We start from the raw sequence: 26,050 nt of genomic DNA on the forward strand, positions 1-26,050 counted from the left end.
GTCTCTTATGCTTTATTTTTTTCTTGTTTCTGATAGGGTAAGTTCCCTATCAGAATTGAAAGTTCCCATTACTATTTTGGAGGTGACTATTTTTCTCCATAAATCTATCCGGTTTTCCTTGTATAATTTTGGGGTGACATAGTCAAATCAATTTACAAATTTTACATTTTACAAATAATCCTCTTAAATTTTTAATATTTCCTCAATTATTTTGCTTTACTTTGCATTGTCCATTTACATATATTAGCTTTCTTTTAACAAGTATCTGCATAATATAGGTTTTCAGTCCTTTTTCCCTACCTCATGTTTGAGATTTGTCTAAGAATCATAGATTTTCTAATTTAACTGTCAGGCTTTGTATTTAAACATATATGTACTGTAATTATTAACATATACTGAAGTCTCATATGTATGTGCTTCCCTTTTATTATATTATTTTAAAGTGTCAAATCTTAATTATATATTCACTGGGTATAATGTTATGTTCAGTATATGTACATAATGTGGAATAATTGAATCAAAAAATTAATTAAGATGTCTATTACCTCACTTATTTTGTAGTCAGATCTTTAAAATTTTTTTATGTATTGTTGCCTTCTTTCTTGTGTGGTGACATTTCCAATTAAGTCATACTTTTTCCTCTGTTTAAAGGTAAGAAAATTCTTTACTCTCATTGATTACCATGGGTTTTTGAATTTTCTCATAAAAATGTTTCATTGTCTTGTGTTTTTTCCATTCTCCATTGATAATGCAAGTTTCTTAGAACGTAGCAACTTCATTTAAATCTTTTCAAAAATATTAAGTATATATAAATTATTTTTTGTAGCATATAATTGTCTCATATTATTAGCATCTGTCAAGTACTCTTTATCTTTCTTCTAGTCAAGACTTTCCTGGAAACGTAGCTACTATCTTGATTTTGAATTTTATGTAAATTTAATTTATAAAATTGTTGCCTTCTGGCATGAAAAAATTTGTCTTATTTTAAATTTTATCCATATTATTGCATGTAAATTTTTGGCTCAATCTTATTTCTTAGTATATTTGTATTGTGCAAGTATATCACCATCCACTGCACTACTATTGGTGGGCATTTTGGCAGTTACCAGTTTTACATTATGCTATGCTTTGTTATTATTACCAGACACGATGCAATAAGATTGTTATTCACACCTTTTGGTGAACATATACTATTTCTACTTGGCATAAATGTTAGTTTGCTCAGGCTGTCATAACAAGATACCATATCTGACTAGATTAAAAACCAGGTATATATTTTTTGTCATCATTTTGGGGTCTAGAAGTCCAAGATCAAGGTGTCAACAAAGTTGGTTTAATTCTGTTTTCTCTGTCCTTGGCTTGAAGATGCCTTCACGTGATCTTTCTTCTGTATGCACACCTCTCAGTGGCTCTTTGTATGTACAGATGTCTCCTTTTTATAAAGATGCAAGAAAGACTACCTTAAGGCTCACTCTGAAAGACCCAAGTTAACTTAACCACCATTTTTATCTCCAGAGGTATTCACATTATGAGGTAGTGAAGTTTAGGATTTCAGGGTACAAATTTGATGGGTTGAACACAATCTTGTCCATAACAGAACTAAGAATCAAATCATTGTCATAGCACAGACACATGTGCTGCTCTGAAATATATATTTGGTCTTTTTCTCTGATTCCTAACATGTGGATTTAAATTTCCCTGTTTCCTTGCTTATGGCTCCTAAAATTCTTGTCATCTCTGGAGTGATGGATCTAATGAGAAAACTGGTAGCTCAGGGACTCTAGCTTCAGGATAGAGACCACTCAATGGAAAGATGAAGACACGATTAGAGCATTGGAACTTTCAAGCCACTTCTCAACTTCTGGAAAGGGGAGAGGTTGGAACCCAAAGGCCAGGGATGTAATCAATCATGCCTGTCTGAGAAAACCAAAAATCCCAAAGCATTGGACTTAGATCATGCATCTGCAGGGAGAATGGCATATATCAACTCCATGTGGACAGAAGCTCCTGTGTTCAGGATGAATCCAGAGATTGTCCTATACATCTTGCTCATGTGGCTGTTCATTTATATCCTTTAAAATGCCCTTTGTAGTAAATGGGTAACTATAAGTGAAACGCTTCCATGAGTTCTGTGAGCCATTCTAGTAAATTAATTGATCCTAGGAAGTGACTGTGGCAAATCTAATTGATAACCAGTTGGCCAGAAGTTCTAGAAGCTAGTTTTGTACCTGGCATCTGAAATGAGGGAACTGTCTTTTGGGAATGAGTCCTCAACCTGTGGAATGTGACACTGTCTCCAATAGTATGAGATATAGTGTGAGAATTAAAATGAATTAGAAGACTTGCAGTGCTGTCCCCTGGAGAATTTTCACACCCACTCATCAGTAGTCATGGAGGCTTTCTGTGTTGACTGTATCGTGAGAGTTCAGCAGGTAAAACCAAATTTATCTTTCCCTGTATTTTCAGAGGCAATCTATAGGTTTAATAAATGATATCAAAACATTTTAAATGTGGTTTGACATATTTATACTCCTTTAAATATCTATCTTGCTCATTTTGGCTATTCTGGTGGTTGTAGAATGGTATTACAAATTTGAGGTTGCATTTTCACTTCTTTGATAAATAATTATCTGCACACTTTTCTTAGTTCTTGAACATAGAGACCCAGGAATGTCCATTTGATTGCTCCAGGTGGATTTGGATTTCTTTTGAAATTCTCCAAGGTTTTGTTTATTTTGTAGATTTTTCATCATTTTCTTGAGCATATTAACACAGTGACTGGAAAGTTATTTTTTGCTGTTTCCTCTTTAGATCATCTTAAATTGCCTTTTTATTTTTAAAATAATTCTGTCTCTTTACATGGTTAGTAATTTTTAATTAAAACTTTGAATTTTTGGTTAAATGATGGTGATGGTATTTTTCACAACAGAAGCTTCATAGTTTCCTTTTGCAGAAATATTGTGGGCCTGATTACTAAAATCCAGTATGGATTTAGTTTTATCAACGTAAGCTTATAGTTTTGGTTTATGTGTTTTATTATAAATCTAAGATTAGACTTATTAAATTTAAAAAATGCACATATAAAAGCAATATATAATATATTCCCAAATATTTTATAATTTATCTTTTTAAATATAATTATTTAGAGAAAATTTAATAAAAATAATGTTTCCTAATCCTTTTCCATTTAACTAATTGGGTATTAACAAACATCAAGTTATAACATGATGTGAAAAATTTGGAGATATTACTATAAAGTGATTTGAGAAACATTCTATCATACCTTTCTCAAATCTTGTCAGGCTTAAAGGATATAGACATTTCATTCTAAAACTATTGGTCAAAATTAGTGAATTATGACCTCTATTTCTATAGGACTTAGATAATTAACTATAGTTTTCATTTTTTTCTACTAGTTGTTGATCTATTTAGATTAAAATTCTTCTACTATGATGCCGAAGTCTGGCTTGGCACAAATCAGGAGCCACTTGTCAAAAAGAAACTAACTTTATTTTTAGAACTACAAACGCCAAACAAAACAGCTCCAGGGAAAAACCCTCAGAGCCCAACTGCCACCACCGGCTTCCACAAGCCTCTCTCCCCCACACCAGCCTTTCAACCTCCCACAATCCTCCTCCTCTTGAGGCCGATTGGCTGGGTTGCGTGGGCAGAGCCAAAGAAGTCACCCCATGAGCAGCTCCGTGGAGGAGCCAATCAGCTAGATGTTGCTGGGGCAGCTGTGAGCCAATCATCAGCTGGCAGTCTGAAGGGCAGGGAAACAGCCCAATGAACATCACTGCAGAGGAGCCAATCAGCTAGATGTTGCTGGGGCAGTCTGAAGCTTGCTGGCAGCTGGAAGTTTGCTGGGGCCCCTTTGGCTGTGGCTCTCAACATCTCCCCCTCTCTGTTTAAACAACAAGCATGTGGCTTATGGACCGTGCCTGCCTTAGGTTGTCCAATACATATGGTCCTTACCCGTCTTCGGATGAGCTGACCTCAGGGCGTCAGCCTCCTGTCTTAGGTTGGTACCATTGTAATTGGATCTTACCCGTCATTGACTACCGGTCCAGTATACAGCCACACCTGTGGAGAGGTCTCAGCGGGGGGGGGGGGGGTGAGGTTCTTTGCCTCACCTCTGTTGACCCTCAAATTTTAGCTGAATGATCATGACAAGCAGAAGGGAGGAAGATATACCAAGTCAATTGACGGCTCCTTTTGGGAAAATTGTACCACCGATGAAATCATCAGCAAAAATACCCCAACACTACCACAAGTCGCTGCACCAACAGATAGTTCACAATGCATACAAATGACACATAGTTCTGAAAGCAGTTCAGTGCAAGTTCTGTAAGCAGTTCAGTGATGGCTATTGCAGAAACTGTAGATTAGTTTTATCTTTGTCTTCACCGGCACAGGGATGAAGATAGGAATTCTGGCAATAATGACTAAAGAAAAAATTAGGTAACATTCCAGAAGACACTAAAAGAAAACAATTTTCTTAACAATTTATATTATCTTCATCTGAAGATAGAAATTCTGGCAATAATGGCTAAAGAAAAAATTAGGTAACATTCCAGAAGACACTAAAAGAAAACAATTTTCTTAACAATTTATATTATCTTCATCTGAAGATAGAAATTCTGGCAATAATGGCTAAAGAAAAAATTAGGTAACATTTCAGAAGGCACTAAAAGAAAACAATTTTCTTAACAATTTACATTATAGTGAAGAGAATTATTAAATATAATGAAAACTAAAGGTGAGAGTAAACAAACAGATCTGTTAACCTCCTTTTTTGTTTACATATTAAAACAATTCTTAACAGTTATTTACCCAATTTAAATTAAACCATTTAAATCACGTGAATAAAAAAAAAAAAAATATTTGGATCCATCTTTTCATGAGCGCTCATCATATATGATATATAGAAATATGTACATTGGACATACGTACATTCAAACATATAACACAAAACACAAGTGTGCACACATAACATAATACATACAACACATAACACAATAGTAAAGGCCTTATAACTTTTTACAGGTAAAATCTCTATTGCAATGTTTAAAAACTCTATAGTCAAAAAAAAAAAAAAAAATAGAACTGATCAGCAAAACATTAACCTAGGTCTGTATGAGCTCAAAAAAATAAAATAGAACTTCATGATATGGGAAAGGGCAATAATAAAATAGATATTGAAAAAAGCATCCTGGTTCTGTCGCAGATGTAAGGATAGCCAAATTGGAGTTTTGGATATCAGCTATTATGGATTTGAGCTAAATCATCTTCTTTTTGGTCTGTAGAAATCGCTTTAGTTAATCTCTCTGGAATCCAAATCGGCTGCTGTTCTCTCTGTGGAAACACAAAAACAGACCCCCGACTCCAGACAATCACTGGGTCAGGATTTTAGTTAATCTCTCCGGAATCCAAATCAGCTGCTGTTCTCCCTGTGGAAACACACAAACAGGCCCCCGACTCCAGACAATCACTGGGTCAGAACCTTGGTTAATCTCTCTGAAATCCAAATCGGCTGCTGTTCTGGGTCAGAGGTGCTGCTATACATTGTTCTTGTCTTTCTAATCTTTTTCCTTTCCTAAAACCTTGTCTAGCCATAATAGTGGGTGCATTTTGATTGATATTATTTGTTAATGTCAAACCTAATTGATCTAAGACATCTCGTCCCCATAAATTTACGGGAAGATGATCCAATACATATGGCTGTATAGTTCCTTCACATCCTTCAGGATCCTTCCAATCTAATAGCATTGCACTTCTATCCGGATTAGTCGCCACTCCTAGGCCTCGAAGCGATTGAGTGGCTTGTTGTAATGGCCAATGTTTTGGCCATTCTTGACGAGAGATGATGCTAAGATCTGCACCTGTATCCAGTAGCCCATTAAATTCATGTCCTTGAATATTTAGTTTTAGCATGGGTCGAGAATCTAAATTTAAAGAAAGCATAGCCCAATCTACACCTGTGGAGCCTAATCCCTTGGAACCTCTTTCTACAACATGACTGGAAAATTTATCATGTAGGCTTGGTATTATTAGTAACTGTGCTATTCTATCTCCTGGTGAAATTACTGATATACCCTTTGGAGAACTGGCTATAATTTTTATTTCACCTTCATAATTGGAATCAATTACCCCAGGACTTATCAAAAGTCCTTTTAGAGTAGAAGAGCTGCGTCCCAATAATAAGCCTACTGTTCCTTTGGGAAGAGGTCCTTTTACCCCTGTGGGAATGATTTGAACTCCCATCTCTGGAGTTAGTACTGATTTGGTGGAGGCGCAGATGTCCAACCCTGCGCTCCCTCTGGTTTGTCTGATGAGGGATCTGATGTGCTGGGCACTACCCTGATGGGGTTGCTGGGGTTGCTGGGTTCCTCCAGTGCTCCGTATATTTGTGGTTTGGGGCCCCGGAGCATTGGGGCCCCCTGTCCATTTTTTGGCAACGGAGCCCGATGCCTTTGTCCACGATATTGTGGATAAACACCTTGTCCTTGTTCGTTTTTTGATAATGGAGTACCCTCTATGGTGGTTTGAGGATGGTATTCATTAGCCCAATATAATGGAGTACCCTCTATGGTGGTTTGAGAACGGCATTCATTAGCCCAATGTCTCCCTCTACGGCATCGTGGGCAAATACCCGGTATTCTACTTGTTTGATACCTAGTTTTGTTAAACCCTCCTCCTATGGGGCAATTCCTTTTAAAATGTCCTGTTTGTTGACAATTGTAGCATGTTCTTGGCCTGGCATCTAAAGCCTGTTTTACTGCAGCTGCCACAATTTGCCCTTGTTCATTAATGTCTCTGGCATCCAAAACCTGTTTTACTGCAGCTGCCACAATTTGCCCTTGTTCATTAATGTCTCTGGCATCTAAAGCCTGTTTTACTGCAGCTGCCACAATTTGCCCTTGTTCATTAATGTCTCTGGCATCTAAAGCTTGTTTTACTGCAGCTGCCACAATTTGCCCTTGTTCATTAATGTCTCTACATAATTTAATATATGTGTTTAAATCTTCATGTTTCCATGGTCTAATGATATCTCTACACCAACGATTCGCTTGGTCATAAGCCAGTTGTTTTATAAATGGCATTGCTTGTTCTGTATTCCCAAAAACTCTGGTAGCTGTTTGAATAAGCCTATCTACAAATTCAGCGTAAGGTTCATTAGCTCCTTGTATTATCTTAGATAATTGACCTTGTAAACCTCCAGGTTCTTGTAAAGACTTCCATGCCCTAACTGCATCTACAGCAATTTGTAAATATACACCAGGATCATATGCAAGTTGTTGCTGCCGATCCTCATAAGGTCCCTTTCCTAACAACATATCTAGATTTCTCTGAGGATAACCAGCTGCTGCATTTCGACTAGCCGTCTCCTTGCAAAATTCCTCATTGGCAACCTTCCATAACAGGTATTGTCCTCCATTTAGCACAGCTTTACACAAACTAGCCCAATCTGCTGGCGTCATGCTTAAGTTGGTAATGGATTCGACCAAGCTTACAGTGAAGGGTGCTTGAGGACCATAGGTTGCTACAGCCTCTTTTAGCTCCTTCACTGATTTGAAATTTAAACCCTGGTAAGTTCGCTGCCCTCCTACCTCAAATACAGGGCATACTTGAGATCCTGTCTCAGGATCCAAACTATCAACTGCGGGGGTTGGGAGTCTCTTAGCATATGGAGGTGGTGCTGTTGATTGGACACTTATGCCCTCTGGTGATAGAGTGCTGTTAGTAGCAGTCTCCTGTAGAGGTGGCGCTGTTGGTTGAACACTTACGCCCTCTGGTGATAGAATGCTGTTAGTAGCAGTCTCCTGTAGAGGCGGTGCTGTTGGTTGGACACTTACGCTCTCTAACAAAAGGGTCTTATTAGCAGTCACCTGTTTTAACTTTTCCCCTGATAGATTTTTCTGCTCTAAACTTCCTTCCTCTGTCTCACTATCTCGAAAGACCTTCTCTTTTACTTGAATCTTTTCCTCTTTCTGACTAGCTCGAGCTTTTACTTGAATCTTTTCCTCTGTCTGACTAACTTGAGAGACTTCCTCTTCTACTTGAATCAATATGTCTTCTTCTTCCTCTACCTCTGTCTGAACTGAAGGCTTTGGACTAAGCAAACTAGATACCAACGTCCACAATGACAATGTGCCAACTGGCAGAGTCCCTGGGTTGTTCTTTTCTATTCTTTTTAAATCTTCACCATGATGGTTCCATTGTGATATATCTAACAACTCCTCCTTAAAAAGCCATGGGCTATATTCTTGTATTATATCAACGTATGCCCTGACTGCTCTTGATTTTACTGGGAAGCTTCCTTCCTTTAACAATTTACTTAACAGTCTTTCGGTTTGTTTTTTACTAATTGCTGATCCCGTATTTCTACTATAATACAACCCAGCAAGATAACAGCAAACAAAACCGAGACAGAATCCAATAAAAAGGGAACCACACAAAATCATTATAACAGCCTTTCTATCCTCCTGACATATGCATCCGTCCTTTCTCCCTATCTGTTCCTCAAACGCAAATAGTTTTTCCTCAGATGTGAGTGGTTTTTCTTCCCTCTTACTCATCTCCAGGGACAGGAAAGTTAAAACAAAAACGAAGCAAAACAAAAGAGGAGACTTAGAATGGCTCCCCATCCTCTCGCCCTGCCCTCAGGGGCGAGCAGTTTACTTACCCTCAGTTGCTCCCCGTGCGAGCCACCAAATGCCGAAGTCTGGCTTGGCACAAATCAGGAGCCACTTGTCAAAAAGAAACTAACTTTATTTTTAGAACTACAAACGCCAAACAAAACAGCTCCAGGGAAAAACCCTCAGAGCCCAACTGCCACCACCGGCTTCCACAAGCCTCTCTCCCCCACACCAGCCTTTCAACCTCCCACAATCCTCCTCCTCTTGAGGCCGATTGGCTGGGTTGCGTGGGCAGAGCCAAAGAAGTCACCCCATGAGCAGCTCCGTGGAGGAGCCAATCAGCTAGATGTTGCTGGGGCAGCTGTGAGCCAATCATCAGCTGGCAGTCTGAAGGGCAGGGAAACAGCCCAATGAACATCACTGCAGAGGAGCCAATCAGCTAGATGTTGCTGGGGCAGTCTGAAGCTTGCTGGCAGCTGGAAGTTTGCTGGGGCCCCTTTGGCTGTGGCTCTCAACACTATGAGTTGCTTATTTGCATTTTATTTAAAACTAGTGTATTTTGTGTATATTTTAATATGTTCCAAAACCTAATATGTGCCAGATATATCTTTATATCTTATTTTTATTATTTTGCTTTTTGAATTGGTCCATTCTTGATACTTCTTTTGAATTTGTCAGTATATGTATTGGTCTATTTTCTAAGTTTTACTTTTTAATCCATTTTTAACATCTCAGTCTTTATTAATTAATATGCTTATTATTTCATACATCACAGAATATTTATTCCTTAAATTTCCCCTTTTTTCCTTTCTTTTTTTTTCTTTTTTTAGATACTGAGGACTGAACTCAGGGGCACTCAACCACTGAGCTACGTCCCCAGCCCTATTTTGTATTTTTTTTAGAGACAGGGTCTCAATGAGTTGCTTAAAGCCTCGATTTTGCTGAGGCTGGCTTTGAACTCAAGATCCTCCTGCCTCAGCCTCCTGAGCCACTGGGATTACAGGCATCTGCCACCACACCCAGTTGATAAAATAAAACTATTTCTCCCTGTATGCACAATTAAATCAACCATTTTTTTATACTTTAGAAAGCCCTCCACCTTTTACCTCTAAATTTTGTTTTTGTTTGGCAATTTTGAAAGTCAAAGTATCTGTCATTATAAGGGATTCTATGCATTATATTAATTTTGTCTCTTAAAAATTGTTAACATTTAAATCTATATTTAAGTTTGCTACTTTATGTCAGGTGTTCTTTCACTTATGTTAGTGTGGCTTGGGAGTACCTTTTTAATTATAATGTAGAGGGAAAATATACGTAGGAGATACGCATTTTAGAGTTCTTATATATTAAAATTACAAAAAAAGTGCCCTTCCAAATAATTGGTCTCTTTTGTTGACTAAAGTTTTAAAATTTCAGTTTTATCCCCAAACTCAGAGCCCCTATTATATTGTCTTGATGCTTTTAGTCCTGTCAGAAAGGAACTGAATGCTAGTTTTATTCTCTTTACACTGTACAGAATGTGATTTCTTTTCTTTCTATTGTTTTTCTTTCTTTTCTTTCTTCCTCCTTTTTCTTTCTTTCTTTTTGTTGTTATGAATATTTTTTGAGATTAGAAATATAGCCAACAAATGTTTGAGATTTGATGGGTTTGTTCATTTTTCCTATTGGAAAATCAGTCTGCTCACATGGTCTATGTCAAATTTTCTTCACTGCAGAAAAGGTGTCCAATACCATTTACCTTTTTTTGTTGTTGTTGTTCTGGCTGATCATCTTTTCATACCAGTAAAAATAAGATGATGATATCCCTTGTTGTTTCATATTATTTAAATAAATATAAATTAATTTACAAAGGGATTTTGTAGAATACATTTAAAATAATGCATAAATGATATTCTAATCCTAATTTCAAAACTGTATACTAAAATGCTGATTGCTAGGCTCAGGTGGTAGCTCAGTTGGTAGAGCATTTGCCTAGCCTGTGAGAAGCACTAGGTTTGATCCTCCATATTGCATAAAAATAAATAAAATAAAGGTTTTGCATCCATCTATAACTTTAAAAAAATACTTATTGCCAGTGCCCTAAACAGGTAACAGTAGAGGTGTGGCTATATAAAATAGGAGATGACTTTGTGGAAATGTAAGACTCTGATTCAATTTTTTTAATTGAAATTTCTTTTGGTGTATAGGAAAGGGAGATTAAAAATTTAATGAACTTCTAAACAGTTTAATAGAATAATGGTAAATGCACAATGTAATTCTGTAGAAATATCTAAACTACTGAATATTTTTAATCTAAATTTTAAATGGGCAAATTCTGCGCATTTATACAGGGATGGAAATATATTTATGGTATTATTTTGGCAAAAATACACGAATGTGTGTTTGTGGCTGTAAATACGTGTGTTTATAAATGCATATAACACATACATATGTGTATGAATGAAATGTAAACTTCTTTTAGTGGGAAATGGGACTTAGTGAGATTACAGGTATACACCACTGTATACCTGTAATCTCACTTTTAGTTTCAAAATATGTGCTTAATTTTAAAATAAAAATTAACACTAATAAAATATTAAAGCACCGGTAATATGGAAAACTGCCATATATAAGCTTCTAGAAATGCAAATTTATCATAAATTTATATTTATTATTCATTTTTAATATTTTATTTTCAGATGTTTTATTTAAGAAAAGATATTCATGTAAAATAAAATGGAAATTTTTGATCAGTAGTATAAAATGTTGAAGGGTTTAGAATAAGACATTATAGTATCCATGTCAATTGATAGTTGTTTTATCAAAATGTGTATAACAATTATAAATACATAAATAGAAATTGTCCAAATGGTGAAAGCAAATATCTCCAAATCAAATAAAATAATACTTATGAAAAACTAAATTCACCTGAAGGTCATAAGTTTATTGAGTTTCATTTTTTTAAAAGATGATGGAGGAATACAAAATAAACTTTTATGTAAGTCATGATTTTTGCCATTTGAATAATTAATGTTGTCAAGATTTCACTACTTATTCTAATTATTTCTTATGTAGTCATAAAAATCTTATGAAAATTCATTATCCTTTGTAATTCAAACACTTATACCAGATATAAAAACCAAGATAATCCAAAGTAATTACACATTTTTCTATTTCAGATATGTAACAATTTTGGCAATTGTCAGTGCTTTCCTGGCCATAGACCTCCAGATTGTACATTTCAGATTGGTTCACCAGGGGGCAGTATCGATGATGGAAATATTCTAAAATCTGGTGAGCAAAAGTTCAATTTATAAAGCAAAACAGAATTTTATTTGTTTTACAGGGTACTAATTAAAGAAATCTACTTCTGCATCAAGTCTTTCATGCTCTCCTGAGAAATTCAAAGAGTTACATGTATGGTGTTTCTATTTAAATTAATGTTATACAAATTTTTAATCAGATTTTCTGAGACATCCAAGATTCATTTATTTAGTTAAGTGAGATAACATAAAATAGTACTCCTAAATTTCAGTTAATATTTTAAAAATCATATAGAATAACGAAGAATACACGTTTGATGTGCATTTCATATTATTAAAACTTTGTAAATCATTTAAAAGCAACTGTAGGATACAGTGTGCAATTTGAATGAAATTTGGAAAAACATAAGGCAAAATATAAAAGTATATTTTATATGGAATAATACTAAATCAATTGCATTTGGAGTGGGAGTGCATATTTATATTTTCCCCTGTTCCTATGTATGAATACATTGCTTCAACCATTTATCCATACTTTCCCTCTACAAACGTGTTATTGGATATTTGGAGAGGCAAATTAAGATTCATATTTCATAAACTAGTAATCTAGGTGTTTGGATGTGAGGTGTCCCCCAAAGTTCACGTGTAAGACAACCAAGAAGGTTTGGAGGAGAAATGATTGGGTTATAGCCTTAACCTAATCAGTGAATTAATCCCTGGTGTGATTAACTGAGAGTGAACTGGAGATAGGTGGGGTGTGACCAGAGGGAGTAGTTCACTGGGAGCCTGGCTATAGGGTATATATTTTGTATCTGGAACATGGAGTCTCTTTCTCTGCTTCCTGATCACCATGTGAGCTGTTTCCCTTTGCCATACTATTCTGCCATGATGTTCTGCCTTACCTTGAGCCCTGAGGAATGGAGTCTTCTGTCTCTGGATTAAGGCCTCTGAAACTGTAAGCCTCCACATAAACTTTTCCTCCTTTACAACTGTGCTGGTTGGGTCTTTAAGTCACAGCAGTGAAAAGAGCTGACTAAAACAAGGCGTTTGGTAACGTCAGACTGAATGAAAATATATTGCTTGAAAAGCAATGACTTTAATTATAAGGGCCTGAAGCAGACAATGAAAGAAGAGAAGACAGGTAAGTTGCTATATAATATCAGGTATATGTAAGTAACAATGAGTAAAGAAAAATTACCAGTTAAAATTGATACATGAAGAAAGGTGTTTGAGAATTAAAACCAAATTTTCATTAGAAATCAGAAGAAAGCTGGGTGCAGTGGTGTATACCTGTAATCTCAGCCACTCTGAGGCAGGGGGATCACAAGTTCCAGGCTAGCCATAGCAATTTAACAAGGCTCAAAGCAAGTTTTTGAGACCCTATCTCAAAAAAAAAAAAAAAATTTAAAAGGCCTGGGGATGGAACTCAGTGGCAAAATATCCCTGGGTTCAATCCCCAGTACCCCAAAGTAAAAATAGTAATAATAACAAATAAAATTAAAATAAATCAGAGGATGGACAGAGCATGAATATAATCCAATTTTCTCAGAGATTAGTAATCCATAGTTTATGGTTAAGTAATCAAAGTAATTGATGGAATGATAAAAGTATGCACAATGAGATGAGATATAACTTCAGGAAGCAACAAGAGTTTAGAAACAAAATCTCTGAGATGATTTATAAACCTGGAAACAGAATGAAAAGGAGTAGCAAAACAGATATGTACTTCTGGCCATGGCAAAGTAATAACAGAAAGTTACCCGAATGTTTGTCAACAAGTGACAACATGGAGTGTGATCCTTCAGAAAAGGGAAACATGGAATGAGCAGCACAATGGTGAGACATTGTCAACCATTCTTGTGTGTTTTGGAAGATTCAGATGAAGAGAAGAAAGTGAATGTACAGAACAGATTTTTTTTTAAGTAATGGCCCCAAACTTCCCCCAACCATTATTCTTTTCTAGAGATCAACCAACAACTGATTATAAGAATCTTAACATAACAGAAGGTTGTTTGAGTCATCCACAACTTTCTCTGCTCTTGCACCACACTGAAACCTGGTATTGACTTGGCCTCCTTACGAATGAAAGTCCTTTTAGGTTTTTATTCATGAAGACTATTTCTGATAACAGAGTGTGAGGTCTGTGACTTACTTCCATAGGCTGCTTCTGACTCAATTCTCTCAATGTAGTAGTTCAACCAGGAAGAAGCTACTGTAAAAAAACATTAGCTTTGTTTTCTTCAGCAACCAAAAGAGAAACAATAACCAAACCAAAACAAAATGGTAAACCCCAAGTAAAGAAGGCAGAATGAGATCTCTAGTTTTCTTTTTTTTTAAAGAAAAGTTTCACAGGACTTTACCCATTCACAGTTCACAGGAACAAAATTAACAAAAACCATCCTCCAGGAATCCCCAAATATGATGTGTTAGACAAAGGCTTTAAACTTTAAATACTCTCTTATTAAACCTGCTCAACACCTACAGAGAAACATGGACAAAGAACTAAAGCTAATCACAGAAAAGTGTGTGAACAAAATGAGAATATCATTAGAGCTAGAACCAAACAAATTTTGGAATTAAAAAAGTACACCAACTAAAATGAAAAATTATGAAGCATATTTGAACATATAGGGAAAGCAACAGCAAATTTACTGGTAGTTCTAGCTAGCTGGTTTGAATGATTTAAGGATTGTTGGTTGTTACATGAATGTTAGTGGTAAGTCTGTAGGTACTAATGTGAAGGAAGCTGAAGGATCTTTGCAAACTCTAGATAAACTGATGACGGAGGAAAATTACTTGTGAGAGCAAATATCCCAAATGGGTGAAGCTTGTGTTCTGGAAATAGATAACTGAAAGGCATTATCATGAGGAGGCCAAGTTTCAAGCACACACACCCAGTGTGCTGCAGGAGCAAGAGAAAGTCAAGGATAATCAAAACCCTCTTCTATTATGTCATGGTTCATTATCTACCATGATGGAAAGAAAAAAAAGACTTCAATCAAACCAGCATAAACACATTTTGAGAAAGAGCAAGACCTCCTCAAGAAGACCACCAAGCAGGTTATTTAGGAGATTTTCCAATTCTGGAAGAATTAGAATATCTGTGACAGAAACAAGAACTTTATTGGGACTTGAGATAATATCACCAAGGAATTTATGAAATAGCATCTAGAAGGAAACACTAAAGAGGTTCATCTATGACTTTAAAAGATTTGTCAAGGATGAGGAATTACACATTTCAACAGGCTGGGGTTGGTATGGCAAACCACATTAATCTAGGTGTGGATAAGGATGACACCTAGAGGCGGTTCCTGAGAAATGCACCAAAGTGGATTTATTGAAATTGGAAAAGGAGGACATACTTAAAAGAAAAAAAATAATAATCACCCCCATGGAAGTTTACAGTGAAAAGTTTAGTAGATGCTTTTGTAGTAGACCTCAGTATACTTCTCAAAAAATTTGAAAATATAGACTCAAACATTAAAAGCTTTTTATTAATAGAGAAATATGTGCATTCCACTATGCACATATTTCCAAAGAGAATAACACATCCTTCTCCAGAAGAGCTCAGACAAGTCCTTCAGGAAGCATTTGGAAGAAGATACTATTGTCACAGAAGATGACAGCTCCTGTATGTTTTTGCCCCTGAAGATCTTCTAGTGGGACAAGATGTGCAAGTGGAACACTGATATTTATTATCTGTCTTGGGCTAAACTTAGACTAATGTTTGTATTTATGTGTTTTTAATAACAGAAAACAGTAAAAAGTTTAAATTTTTTTAAAAAGTATGTAAAAACATACAATAAGGGTACAAAGAAGAAAATATTTTACACAGCTATGCAAAGTATTTGTTTTAAACAAATGTTATGACCAAAGAATCAAAAGATTAAAAAATTAGAAATTTTATAGAATAAAATATTACAATATGCTAAGGTTAATTTATTATAGAACTTAAAAACAAAATTTACTGAGGCCCTACTGTCCAGTGTATATTAATTCTTCTGTAGTCCAATCCTTCACATTTACTCACTGACTCACCCAGAGCAGCTATCTGTCCTGCATGCAGTTTCATTTATGGTAAGTGCCCTATTCAGTTGTATCTTTTTTTTTCCTTCTTTTTTTTTCGTGGTGCTGAGGATTGAACCCAGGGCCTTGTGTATCCCTAGCCCAGTTGTATCTTTTTTAAATTTTCATCTTTTAATGCTGTATTTACTGAACCTTTTCTTTATGTAGATATTTAGATAACCAAATGCTTATTGTGTTAGTTTTCTCCAATATTCAGTGCACTAATATTTAGTACACATTTGTAGGTGAGAAGAAAAAGGATATAATACATAGCCTAGATATGTAGTAGGATATATCATATAGGTTTGTTCAGGTACATTTGTGATGATTGAACAATGACAAAATCACCAGTTGATGCATTTCTAAAAACATATCCCACTCTAAGTGCATATGACTGTATATATATAGTCATTGTATCTTCCTGATTAATAGACCCTTTTATCATTTTACACATTCTTTCCTTTGTGTCTTGTGACAGTTTGTCTCATGGTGTATATATTTGTCAAATCTCATGTAATTGAATATTTGCATTTCATTGTATATAAAAAATATAAAAAAGGAAAATACCAAAGCTATGCAATAGCCAAGACTTTCCTTGGCTATTGATGCGAATATAATTGTTTCAACCACTTAAGAATATCACTGGAATTATTTATTAATATTGAATAAAGGTATATGTGGTGAACAAGCTTTGCCACTCCCGAGGTGTACATGTGCAAGAGAAAAGCAAACATGTTAATGGAAAAAATATATATAGTAGGATATTCATGGAAGCACTATTCATAATACCCAAATGGCAAAGTACCCACACATCCTATAGAATAGAAAGCTTTGTTAGCTGTTATTTCTCTGCAATGATATAGTATCTACCAAAAAGCATGAACTTTTTACCACAATAAGCAATGATGTGGGTCCATCACAAAAGCCGGCAATATTGAACAAAAAATGTGAGATGGATTAAAAGTACGTATACTATAATACCATTAATATAACATTTAAAGTCTGTTGAAAATGATGCATGCTTTTAGAGGCCAAAGTAGTGATTTTTCCTTGAGAAGGAAAACAGTAGCCTTGGGAAGTTCTGAGGTGCTGATAAATGTCATATTTCTGGATTTGGTGGTGATTGCATAGTCATGTTCAATTTAGAAAATTCTTTGAGCTATAATAGTATATGCACACATTTTAAAAAAATATTATGTTACACTAAAAATAACAAATAAATGATAATTGGAAAAATAAGTGTATATAGATTAATGTATATATATACATAGATATAGATATTTATATAACAGGTTATATATATTAGATATCTGTATTATGTATTATGCCTACAAGACAGTAGGCATATGCATATTAATTATATTAATGCATTATTAATTCTACAAGTATATTGATATATTGTATATTTTTCTAAATTGTGTAATACCTTAGAAAAATAAGAAGTGTAAAAAATAAACAAAGAAGTGTAAAAAATAAACAAAGGGCAAAACCTTGTAGAGTATAAATGAAATGGGAAGTATATACACATATTATATCTAGATACATGGATATAGATACTGACACCAGATGCAAAGACATGGAAATTGCTTCTTGCAAGGAGAGGAATTAATTTAGAAGTGTTCTGGACCAGGCTGTATGGGCAGTGACCAAACAGACTCCATTTTACCCTAAAACTCCATATCATGTAAGAAATGCTTCTCCCATTGGAAAGCTCCACCTCTCTACCCATTAATAGTGACCAAGCATAACATACTTGGCAACACAAAATAACAATTCTTATACAATATAAAATTGTCCTCTTTGGTTTCCTTTTTTCTTGGGCAATGTACCTTGTCAGAGATTGATTGTCTAGATGTTAGTAACCATTCTCTAACTTCAACTGAACTTAGGTCATTTTGACCGCTTTCCTTCTGCTTCCTTGCTGCTATGACTACCTGGAAAGTCCCATGGGAAGTACCAATATACCCATTGCCCCTAACTGCCCAATTCAGCTTCTGTACCTATTTGCTTGCAGCTACATCAACCTGGATGTGGTTTTTTCAGCTTTTGCCTTTAAATATCCAAAAATGCTCAGGCTCAGGGCTGTTCTTGCAGAGACAGTTATGGATTCTGTAGGGAGTGAGCCAGCTGGCCGGCTAAATAAAGACTCTTCAGTTTGGACAGGGGACTTGGTGTGTTTTCTGAGCAACCTGCCCTACAACAAGCAGGGAGTGGGTAAAGTTTTCTACAATTTTTTTTAAAGTTTTTATTTAAATTAATATTATTTTTAAATTTTACATAAAACATAAAAGTTATACATACTAGTGGGGTAACATGTAATACTTCAATACATATATACATTGTTCAATACTTAAATCAAGTGAAACATACCTCCTCAAAATTTATAATTTTTATGAAAACATTCAAAACTTTCTTCTGACTCTTAAAAATACACTATCATCATCCATGGTCACTCTGTTGTGCAACAGCACAGTGAAATTTCACACTCCTACCTACCTGAGAAAGGGAAAGGTTGATCAATGAGTCCTTTTAAATTATTGGTGTTACAAATTAATCCAATGCAGTAAATAGCACTCAAAATGTATACAGCACCATGGTATTTAAACAGATATGTATAAAAGACAAACTAGAAATGTATGAAAGGATAACCTTATGATTTGGGGATTATGAGCTTAAATGTTTTTTCCCCTTAATAATTGCAATGTGTTAAAATTTTTTTTTGTGTGTGTGTACATTTATATGATTAAAATAAGAAAACTATAAGTTTATTAAAGTTTCCAACAAATCTGTACTTTCTGATGTTTCATTTCTAGATTTATTTTTTCTTAAAAAAGGCTATAATGCACATCGGTACAACTGGCTTATTCTGAGTTTCTACATTATTCTTCCATTTTTAATTTCTTTCATCCTTGTTATCATTAAGAGAAATGAAAGGAGAAAATCAGACAACAGAGAGAACACAAAATGTGAGGGGTAAGTATGACTCTTGTGATTAATTTATTAGGTTAAATTGTACTTAATATTGACCATTGTCATAAAATCATACTAATGTTATATAGCATCTGTTATTTTTACTCCTAAAGATGTGCTATTTTAATATAATATAAATGCCATTTTTACAACTTTGCTTTCCAATAGTTTGTTATTGAGCTAAGTAAAAAATTGGACTGTCCTAAAACATTTCCTGGTGAGTGTTCCACACTGTACTGGGGATTTTATAAATCAGAGAAGAATATATTTGGTGCATTATTTTAAGCCTCCTTCTATTTGAATCTAACTTATGTATTAGATTTGGCTTCAAGGAAAGCCTTTTTTTAAAATTTAGGAGTTGCATTAAAACTTTTATTAGCAAATTATTTTAATTTCATAATCTTTCTGTCTCAAATACTATAAAAAAATCTCACTTAAGATTTCCTCTGAAATTATATACTGTTTCCTGTAGGTTTGTATATGCTATTCTTAGATTTGTGATTTTTTTCTTCTGATGACCAAACATTCAATTAACTGAAGGCAAGAAACTCAGATTAAGACTCTAATTGCACCCTGGTTGTCTCAGTCTGTTTTCTGTTATTCCAATTGAATATCACAGACTGTATAATTTATAAAGAATAAATATTATTCAGCTCACTGTTTTAAAAGTTGGAAGGTCCAAGATTGAGAGATTGCTTCTGTGCTGAGGTTCTTCTTGCTAGTGAGGGGGACAGTCCTGAGATGGCACAGGGCATCATATGGTAGAAAGGGGATCCGAGAGACAGAGACAGAGTGGATTTTTTATGACACAACCCATTAATTCATGAATCTATGAGTGGATTATTCAGTTCTTGAGGTCAGAGTTCTCATGACCTAATAACCTCTTGAAAGTCCCACCTGATTTCACCTCTTTACACCTCACAATGAGGGTTAATTTCAACATGAGTTTTGATGAGGACATTCAAACTATAACATTCACAAATTGTTTCATCTTCAAAGTGTTGTTTTCTTTTAAAGCTGTTGTTATCGATCTGTTTCAGGAAGATACTTTCAGTTTTATCCACACAATGCATATTGTTCCAGTGAAAGAATAAGTAACTTAATTAGGCTACCAGCACTTTTCTGAAGAAAAAAAAAAGGCCTGTGTGCTTGCATGTGATACAATTGAGGGGATCTGGGTGATGTATGTGCTCAATACATCTCCATAACCCAATATTTTTTATTTTTTGTATTTCTACAAGTAATATTTACTTGGATACATTGAAAAGTTATTTTAACCAGTTGTGGAAATATAGGAATATATTCATTTCCACCACGCATTACCTCTTTATTGAATTTTATAAAGGGCTCTATAAAGGGCTTTGAGTCTCAGGAATTTTGGGATGTACTTGGTATAGAACCATCTGTCTTGCTGCCCAGCTTCTCTAGAGTTCCCTTGAGAGTAACAACCTAAGGCTTAGTCCTAGAAAGTCTTGTTCCTACCCTTGAGTTAGTTCAATTTTTTGATGTCTTAGGTTATAAGTAAAAAACAATTGACTATGGAATATTTTTTCATCTATACCTTGAGTGAATGTTTAATGTAAGATAGAGTTGGATTTCTTTTGGTTTCTTTTTTCTTTGTTCATATATAAATGAGTTTTTCAGAGTAACTTTTTATTTATTTCTGATATTTAAGGGTAAGGATGGCTTCTGCAAGCATGCTTTTAGTCATTCTTATCCTTGACATACTCGATCTTTCACTTAAGTAAACTCATGTAAAGTCAGTAGACAAAATATTGGACTTTCATATAAAATATGGTAATGATCATTTTCATTCAGATCTTCATAGAACTAATCACTGAAATTAACAAAGAAAATACTGTATTGAGAATTTCTTTAATTATGTGAAATCCTAGGCACATTTCCAGGTAGAGTAGGAAAAATAAATATGAGGAGAGCTCTAGCTAGGCTGGTAAAATTAAGCAAGGATGTTGGCAAAATTTGTGATCTTTTTGACTTCATGCACTCCCAGGGGGAAAAAAAAAACATGGCCATTTAAAATTTGGAGGGAGGTAAGTTCAAACCCAAGAGAAAAGAATAAGTCTTCCCAATAAGTTAGGGGTATGATTTTATTGTGTATTAGGGTGTGTGTGAGGAGAGGAGGTGGTAATTGTATCTAACTTTTGTAAATTATACTTTCCTCTCTTCACATATAGTTCTTATTGACTGAAAAGTTGTGCGGATTTCTTGAACCTTGTGTCTTTGTAAAAGATGTCAAGTAAGACATAAGGCATTGTAAAAGTATAGCAAAGTGTGTTAGAAGAGAAGGAAGGAGGAAAAGACACTCTCAAGGGAGAGAGAGGTCGTATTTTAGAGGAGATAAAGAACCTACTTCTTGTGTCCCAGCTTTTATGGGGATTTTGGGGGGAAGTTTCTAAAGGGTCCCACATGAGAATCATCTCCTAGCTTTTGATTGACAGCTGGCTTATATCAGATTTCTAAATCCCTGTTGGATAAATGAGTGTCTAATGAAATCCATGTGGGTGAAAATTTATAATTACACTAAGATCATATCACGTGCCACAGACCTAAAGGCAATTGGAATTTTAAAATATATATATATATATATTTTATAGTAGTCTTAGGCCAGGGCACTCTGTCTTCCTCTTATCAAAGGAGTCATTTTGAATAGACACCTTTTAGCCCTAGGGATAATGTTGCAGATTATTTTCATAATTAAGTCAGAGCAGTCAGTGTGACTTTGTGTAAGTGGTTTCCTTAAAAACGTGTTGAGGGCTAGCACATAAGCAGGGTCTTTGCAATTAATGCCTTAATATCTATATTTTCAGTGCTCATGTCTATCTGTTCCTTATAATTTCAACTATTTTTCCTCCCATTTGAGCTCTTATTTATTCAATGATTTCACCATCAGGAGAAACAAAGTAGATTGAAACTCCCAGTAAAAAAATTACTGTACTGTTCTACAAATCTATAGCCATCAAAAAATTAGAAATCATCAAGATTCTTTCTTCAAAACCTCCTGTGAAATATAAAATCTATGAAAGATCAAGGCAAAATAATAATAGGACATATCAAGATGTTAAATTGAAGCCTAATTGTTTCAAGAGTCATAATAAAGTTAAGCAGTCTAAATCCCTTATTTACAAAGCAGATAATACCAGATTGGATAAAAATAAAGAGAACTATAAGGTGACAAGAAACTCACTTTATACTTTTGAGTTCTGGTGTGCTATTGTGACTATATATAATAATAATATGCTATGTATTTCAAAAAAGTGGAAGGATGTAGAATATTTCCATCATGAAGAAATGAAACATATTTAACCCCAATTAAATTGGTGTACAGTATATATCTGCATGTAAACATCACATGGTACTCCATTAATATGTGCAATGTTTATATTTATATGTCAGTTAAAAAACAAATTAAATTTAACAAAATGTCTAAAGTTAAAATACATATTTTAACTTTATACATATATAACTAAAAATATTTATAGTTATGTACATGTGTATATACACACCATGCTAACACCAACCATAAGGAAACTAGTTATACTTGACATGGAGAGCTATGTTAATATCAGACCAAAGGCTTTCTGAAGAGGATAATTCAGTATGCCAATTAGAATAATATAAAAATCAAGTCATTATGGAGACACATAATTGTTTTGTTCTAATAAAAAATTATTTTTTATTAATTTCTTTATTTTTACCTTGGCTTTGTGTACTTGAACCTCTGTTATTTGGTGCATGAAAGTATGAGCTACAAATATTTGAAGTGTCAACAATCTTCTCTCAACAATTGATAGAATTAGTAGGCTGAAGATATAATAAGGACCTAAAAAATTGTAAAACAATAACCAGCAGCAGGAACCTTCAGAACACTCTGAGATACATCCATCGGGAATCACATTTAAATGTACCTGAAAATTCTGACAAACTAGACCAATTCGGTGCCATATAAATGTATCAATAATGGTCCCATCATGAGTCCATTATGAGTGTATCTTTTCCCCCACATTTATGCCAACATTTATTGTTGCTATTTGGTTTAAGTTTTTCTTATTCTGCAAAAGCATAGGTAGTTAATGCAAATGGCTGGGCAAAGATAGCATTGGCAAAGGTTTTGTTCATGGATTTACAGAAGTTAGAAAGATAGAAAGCAGAACACTAGAAGACAAAATATTAGAAAGATATGTAATAACATTATCAGGCATCCTTGTACTATTCCTCAAAGTGAAGAAACCCATCCCCATAGGTAACCAGCTGAACAAATCATATAGACTTGCCTTCCTTTATTACATGTTGCAACCAGTGGGCTTCAGGCTGATTCTTTCTCCCCTAGTCCCTGTTTCCCCAGAAGTGTTGACACAGTGCAACATGTTGTGTTTGCTATCATACATACTCCTCCATGTGGTTCTAGTAAATTTTCAGGAGCAATTCTGTTATATAGGATTACCGGGAAAAAATACAATTATTTTTGTTTAGCAGCAATATTCTTGTAATACCTTGTGCTATTTGACCTGTGGTGGTAGAAAAAATTCTCACCATGTCTTGGCTTATGTATTCCCCAGCACTGCAAATAAGAATAGCAGGTATGTGTTGACCCTACCTTATCATCATAACATGTAAACATGCTTCTTTTTCTTCTGGAAATAGAGTTATGAGGATTTTCCCACTTGAAATCATGTTTTGTGGAGCAAGAGGGGAGTAATGGAATGCCCTGAAAGGGAAGTATTCCGTCCATCAGCTCTCTAAACAAGGGATTGGTCCCATCCTTGAGTTGGTGGATAAATACTTATATCACAGACAAAAATGTAGATTTTGGATTGCAGATAATGCCACCAAAAGTACTTTCATTTATTTCTTTTTTGACCGGGAAGATGAAAACTGTATCAAGGCAAGGATGGGTGTGGCCACAGAAATCAACTGAATGATCTTTAATTTGAAGGAGTGTCTGTCATAGTCTCATTTTGTTAATCTGGGTGAGACACCTATCTATAAAGTTGGGAATAGATCATGGAGGTCCTGGTGCATAGTTTTAAATTAGACTAGCAACATTTACCTGGTGAATGACTTTTACTTAGAAAGTAAGATCTGAAAGGGGAAGATCTTCATGGATCATGACAGTAGGGATGGCACTGAAATTGGTTATAGGAATAATTAAGGGCATGTGTTGGTCATGGATCTATTGTGAAATCAGGTGATATATCCAACAGTTGGTTAAAACCATTGCTAATTTTATGACACTTTGGGACAACTTAATTAAAGCATGATCTTTCCAAGTTTGGGTACAGTTGTATATGGGCTTTTGTGGGTTCTAGCAGTTAGGATAATAATGATGTTGAGTAAGCAATCTAAAACATAGGGAAAGTAGCCTTCTGGGTGCAATAAGTTCAAAATTATTAATATTAATAAGAACAAAAATTACTTTTGGTAGCTAAAAATTAGCATAAGGACACATAAAATAAAGATATTAACTGAAGAAGTTACAGCTGTTGAGCATATATGATTGATTATGCTTACAGAGAATCTGAAATAAGGATTATCAGAAAAAGTCATCAAGTAACTTGTAGTGTTACTAGGGATTAGATTAGTCTCTAAATCAGTCAAAGTATCCTGGCTTGGTCCAGAACCTTGGGTTTGTAAGCTGACTATGGTAGATATCTACAACTTCTTGATTTTGAGTGTTAAGTCATCAATAGGAGTAACTTCCCAGGAGGATTTTGACATTCCTTTAAAATGAGAAACATGAATCCAAAAATCATTACACTCTTTTAGAAATCTTAATGAGACCCGAGCCCTAATCATTGTCAGGGTATTTGAGGTGCTGGGATGAATGTCCTTTATGGGATCCACCTCATGGGTGAGACAGGATTTTTCCTTCTGACCAGCAATGGGATCTATTTATTAGGGGAATTGTATGAAAAAGCACCACATCTTGGAGTCCTGAAACCTCCATGAAGTTCCTAGTCACCTAGAAATACACCGAAGGGGCAGGGAGGAGTAGATGCCCTCTTCTCTTTGAGGTGAAAATACCCTCACCTCAAATATCTTTTGTTGATCAAGTTAAGCAACTTCAATTTTCCAATTGCAATTTTGGAAATGACCAAAAGATGTCACTGTGAACTCAATGCAACAAGCAGAGCCAAGCAGGAGTGCACCCCATCTTAGAGCAGCTTCTGTGACAGATCCATATTAAAAATTTTGCCGAATACTGTACAGAGACATTTGCTGAAGATCCCTTTACACATTTTTTGTTTCCTTTTACAAACTTAGAAAGACAACCAATATTTGATTGTTGTCTCTATGCATCATTATATGTAAGGTATAGAAACCTAGATAGTTTATGGAAACAATAATGTAAAGAAAAAGAAAAGAAAGAGAAAGAAATAAAGAAAGGGAGGGAGGGAGAAAGAAAGAGTCATTGCAAAATTAAAGTTAGGTAATATACTCCTAGGTAACAATGTTCTTTCCTTTTTTGTTTTTGTTTTTATTTTTTAAACAATAGTCATCCTAATAAATGTGAAGTGGTATCTCAATGGTTTGAATTTTCATTTCCCTGATGATTGGTGATACTGAGCATATTTCCTTGTACCTCTGGGCCACAGGGGATAGGAAGCTATTGTTTAATGTGTATGAAATTTCATTTTTGCAAGATGAAAAGAATGGTACTGTCGTGGTGGCTGCACATCAATATGAATATGCTTAATACCGTGTAATTTAAAATTGGTTAAGATGGCAAATTTATGCTATGTGTATTTACCACAATAAAATGTATTATTTAAAAATAAGTAAATTGTGAAAAAAATGAAATTAGCATGTTACAAACTCATTAGCCATAAAATGAAAACTTTTCCATGTTAATTCCATTGTCTTTCCATGTGTGAACTTCCATGTGTGAACATATTGGTGGGGGGAAGATATGACTGATCTTTCAAATGCTAAAGCCATGGGGCTTTCCAAGAAACAAAGTTGTTCAAAACTGAATAAATAAGTGGTATTTTTGTATTATGGTTATTTCATAGTTGTATTTTTTTGTCTGATACTTAAATTATAAATCAAAACTAAAGTCACAAAACCGTACACTTTGTAGTTAGCTTCTTGCTTGGACTACTCCGACAGTATTCT

At 34.7% G+C, this 26,050-nt stretch overlaps 1 protein-coding gene across 1 annotated transcript in view; it reads left to right on the top strand.

Moving 5' to 3' along the window:
- The window catches only part of LOC101971294 (disintegrin and metalloproteinase domain-containing protein 18), a 142,841-nt gene that overhangs the window by 116,349 nt on the left and 442 nt on the right, over window positions 1-26,050 (top strand). The window contains exons 18-19 of the mRNA XM_078031361.1: window positions 11,798-11,912; window positions 18,760-18,919. Coding sequence (XP_077887487.1) covers window positions 11,798-11,912; window positions 18,760-18,919 — 275 coding nt within the window. The remainder of the gene's footprint in view (window positions 1-11,797; window positions 11,913-18,759; window positions 18,920-26,050) is intronic.

This window comes from Ictidomys tridecemlineatus, chromosome 14, assembly GCF_052094955.1.
Source record: "Ictidomys tridecemlineatus isolate mIctTri1 chromosome 14, mIctTri1.hap1, whole genome shotgun sequence".
Lineage (NCBI taxonomy): Eukaryota > Metazoa > Chordata > Mammalia > Rodentia > Sciuridae > Ictidomys > Ictidomys tridecemlineatus.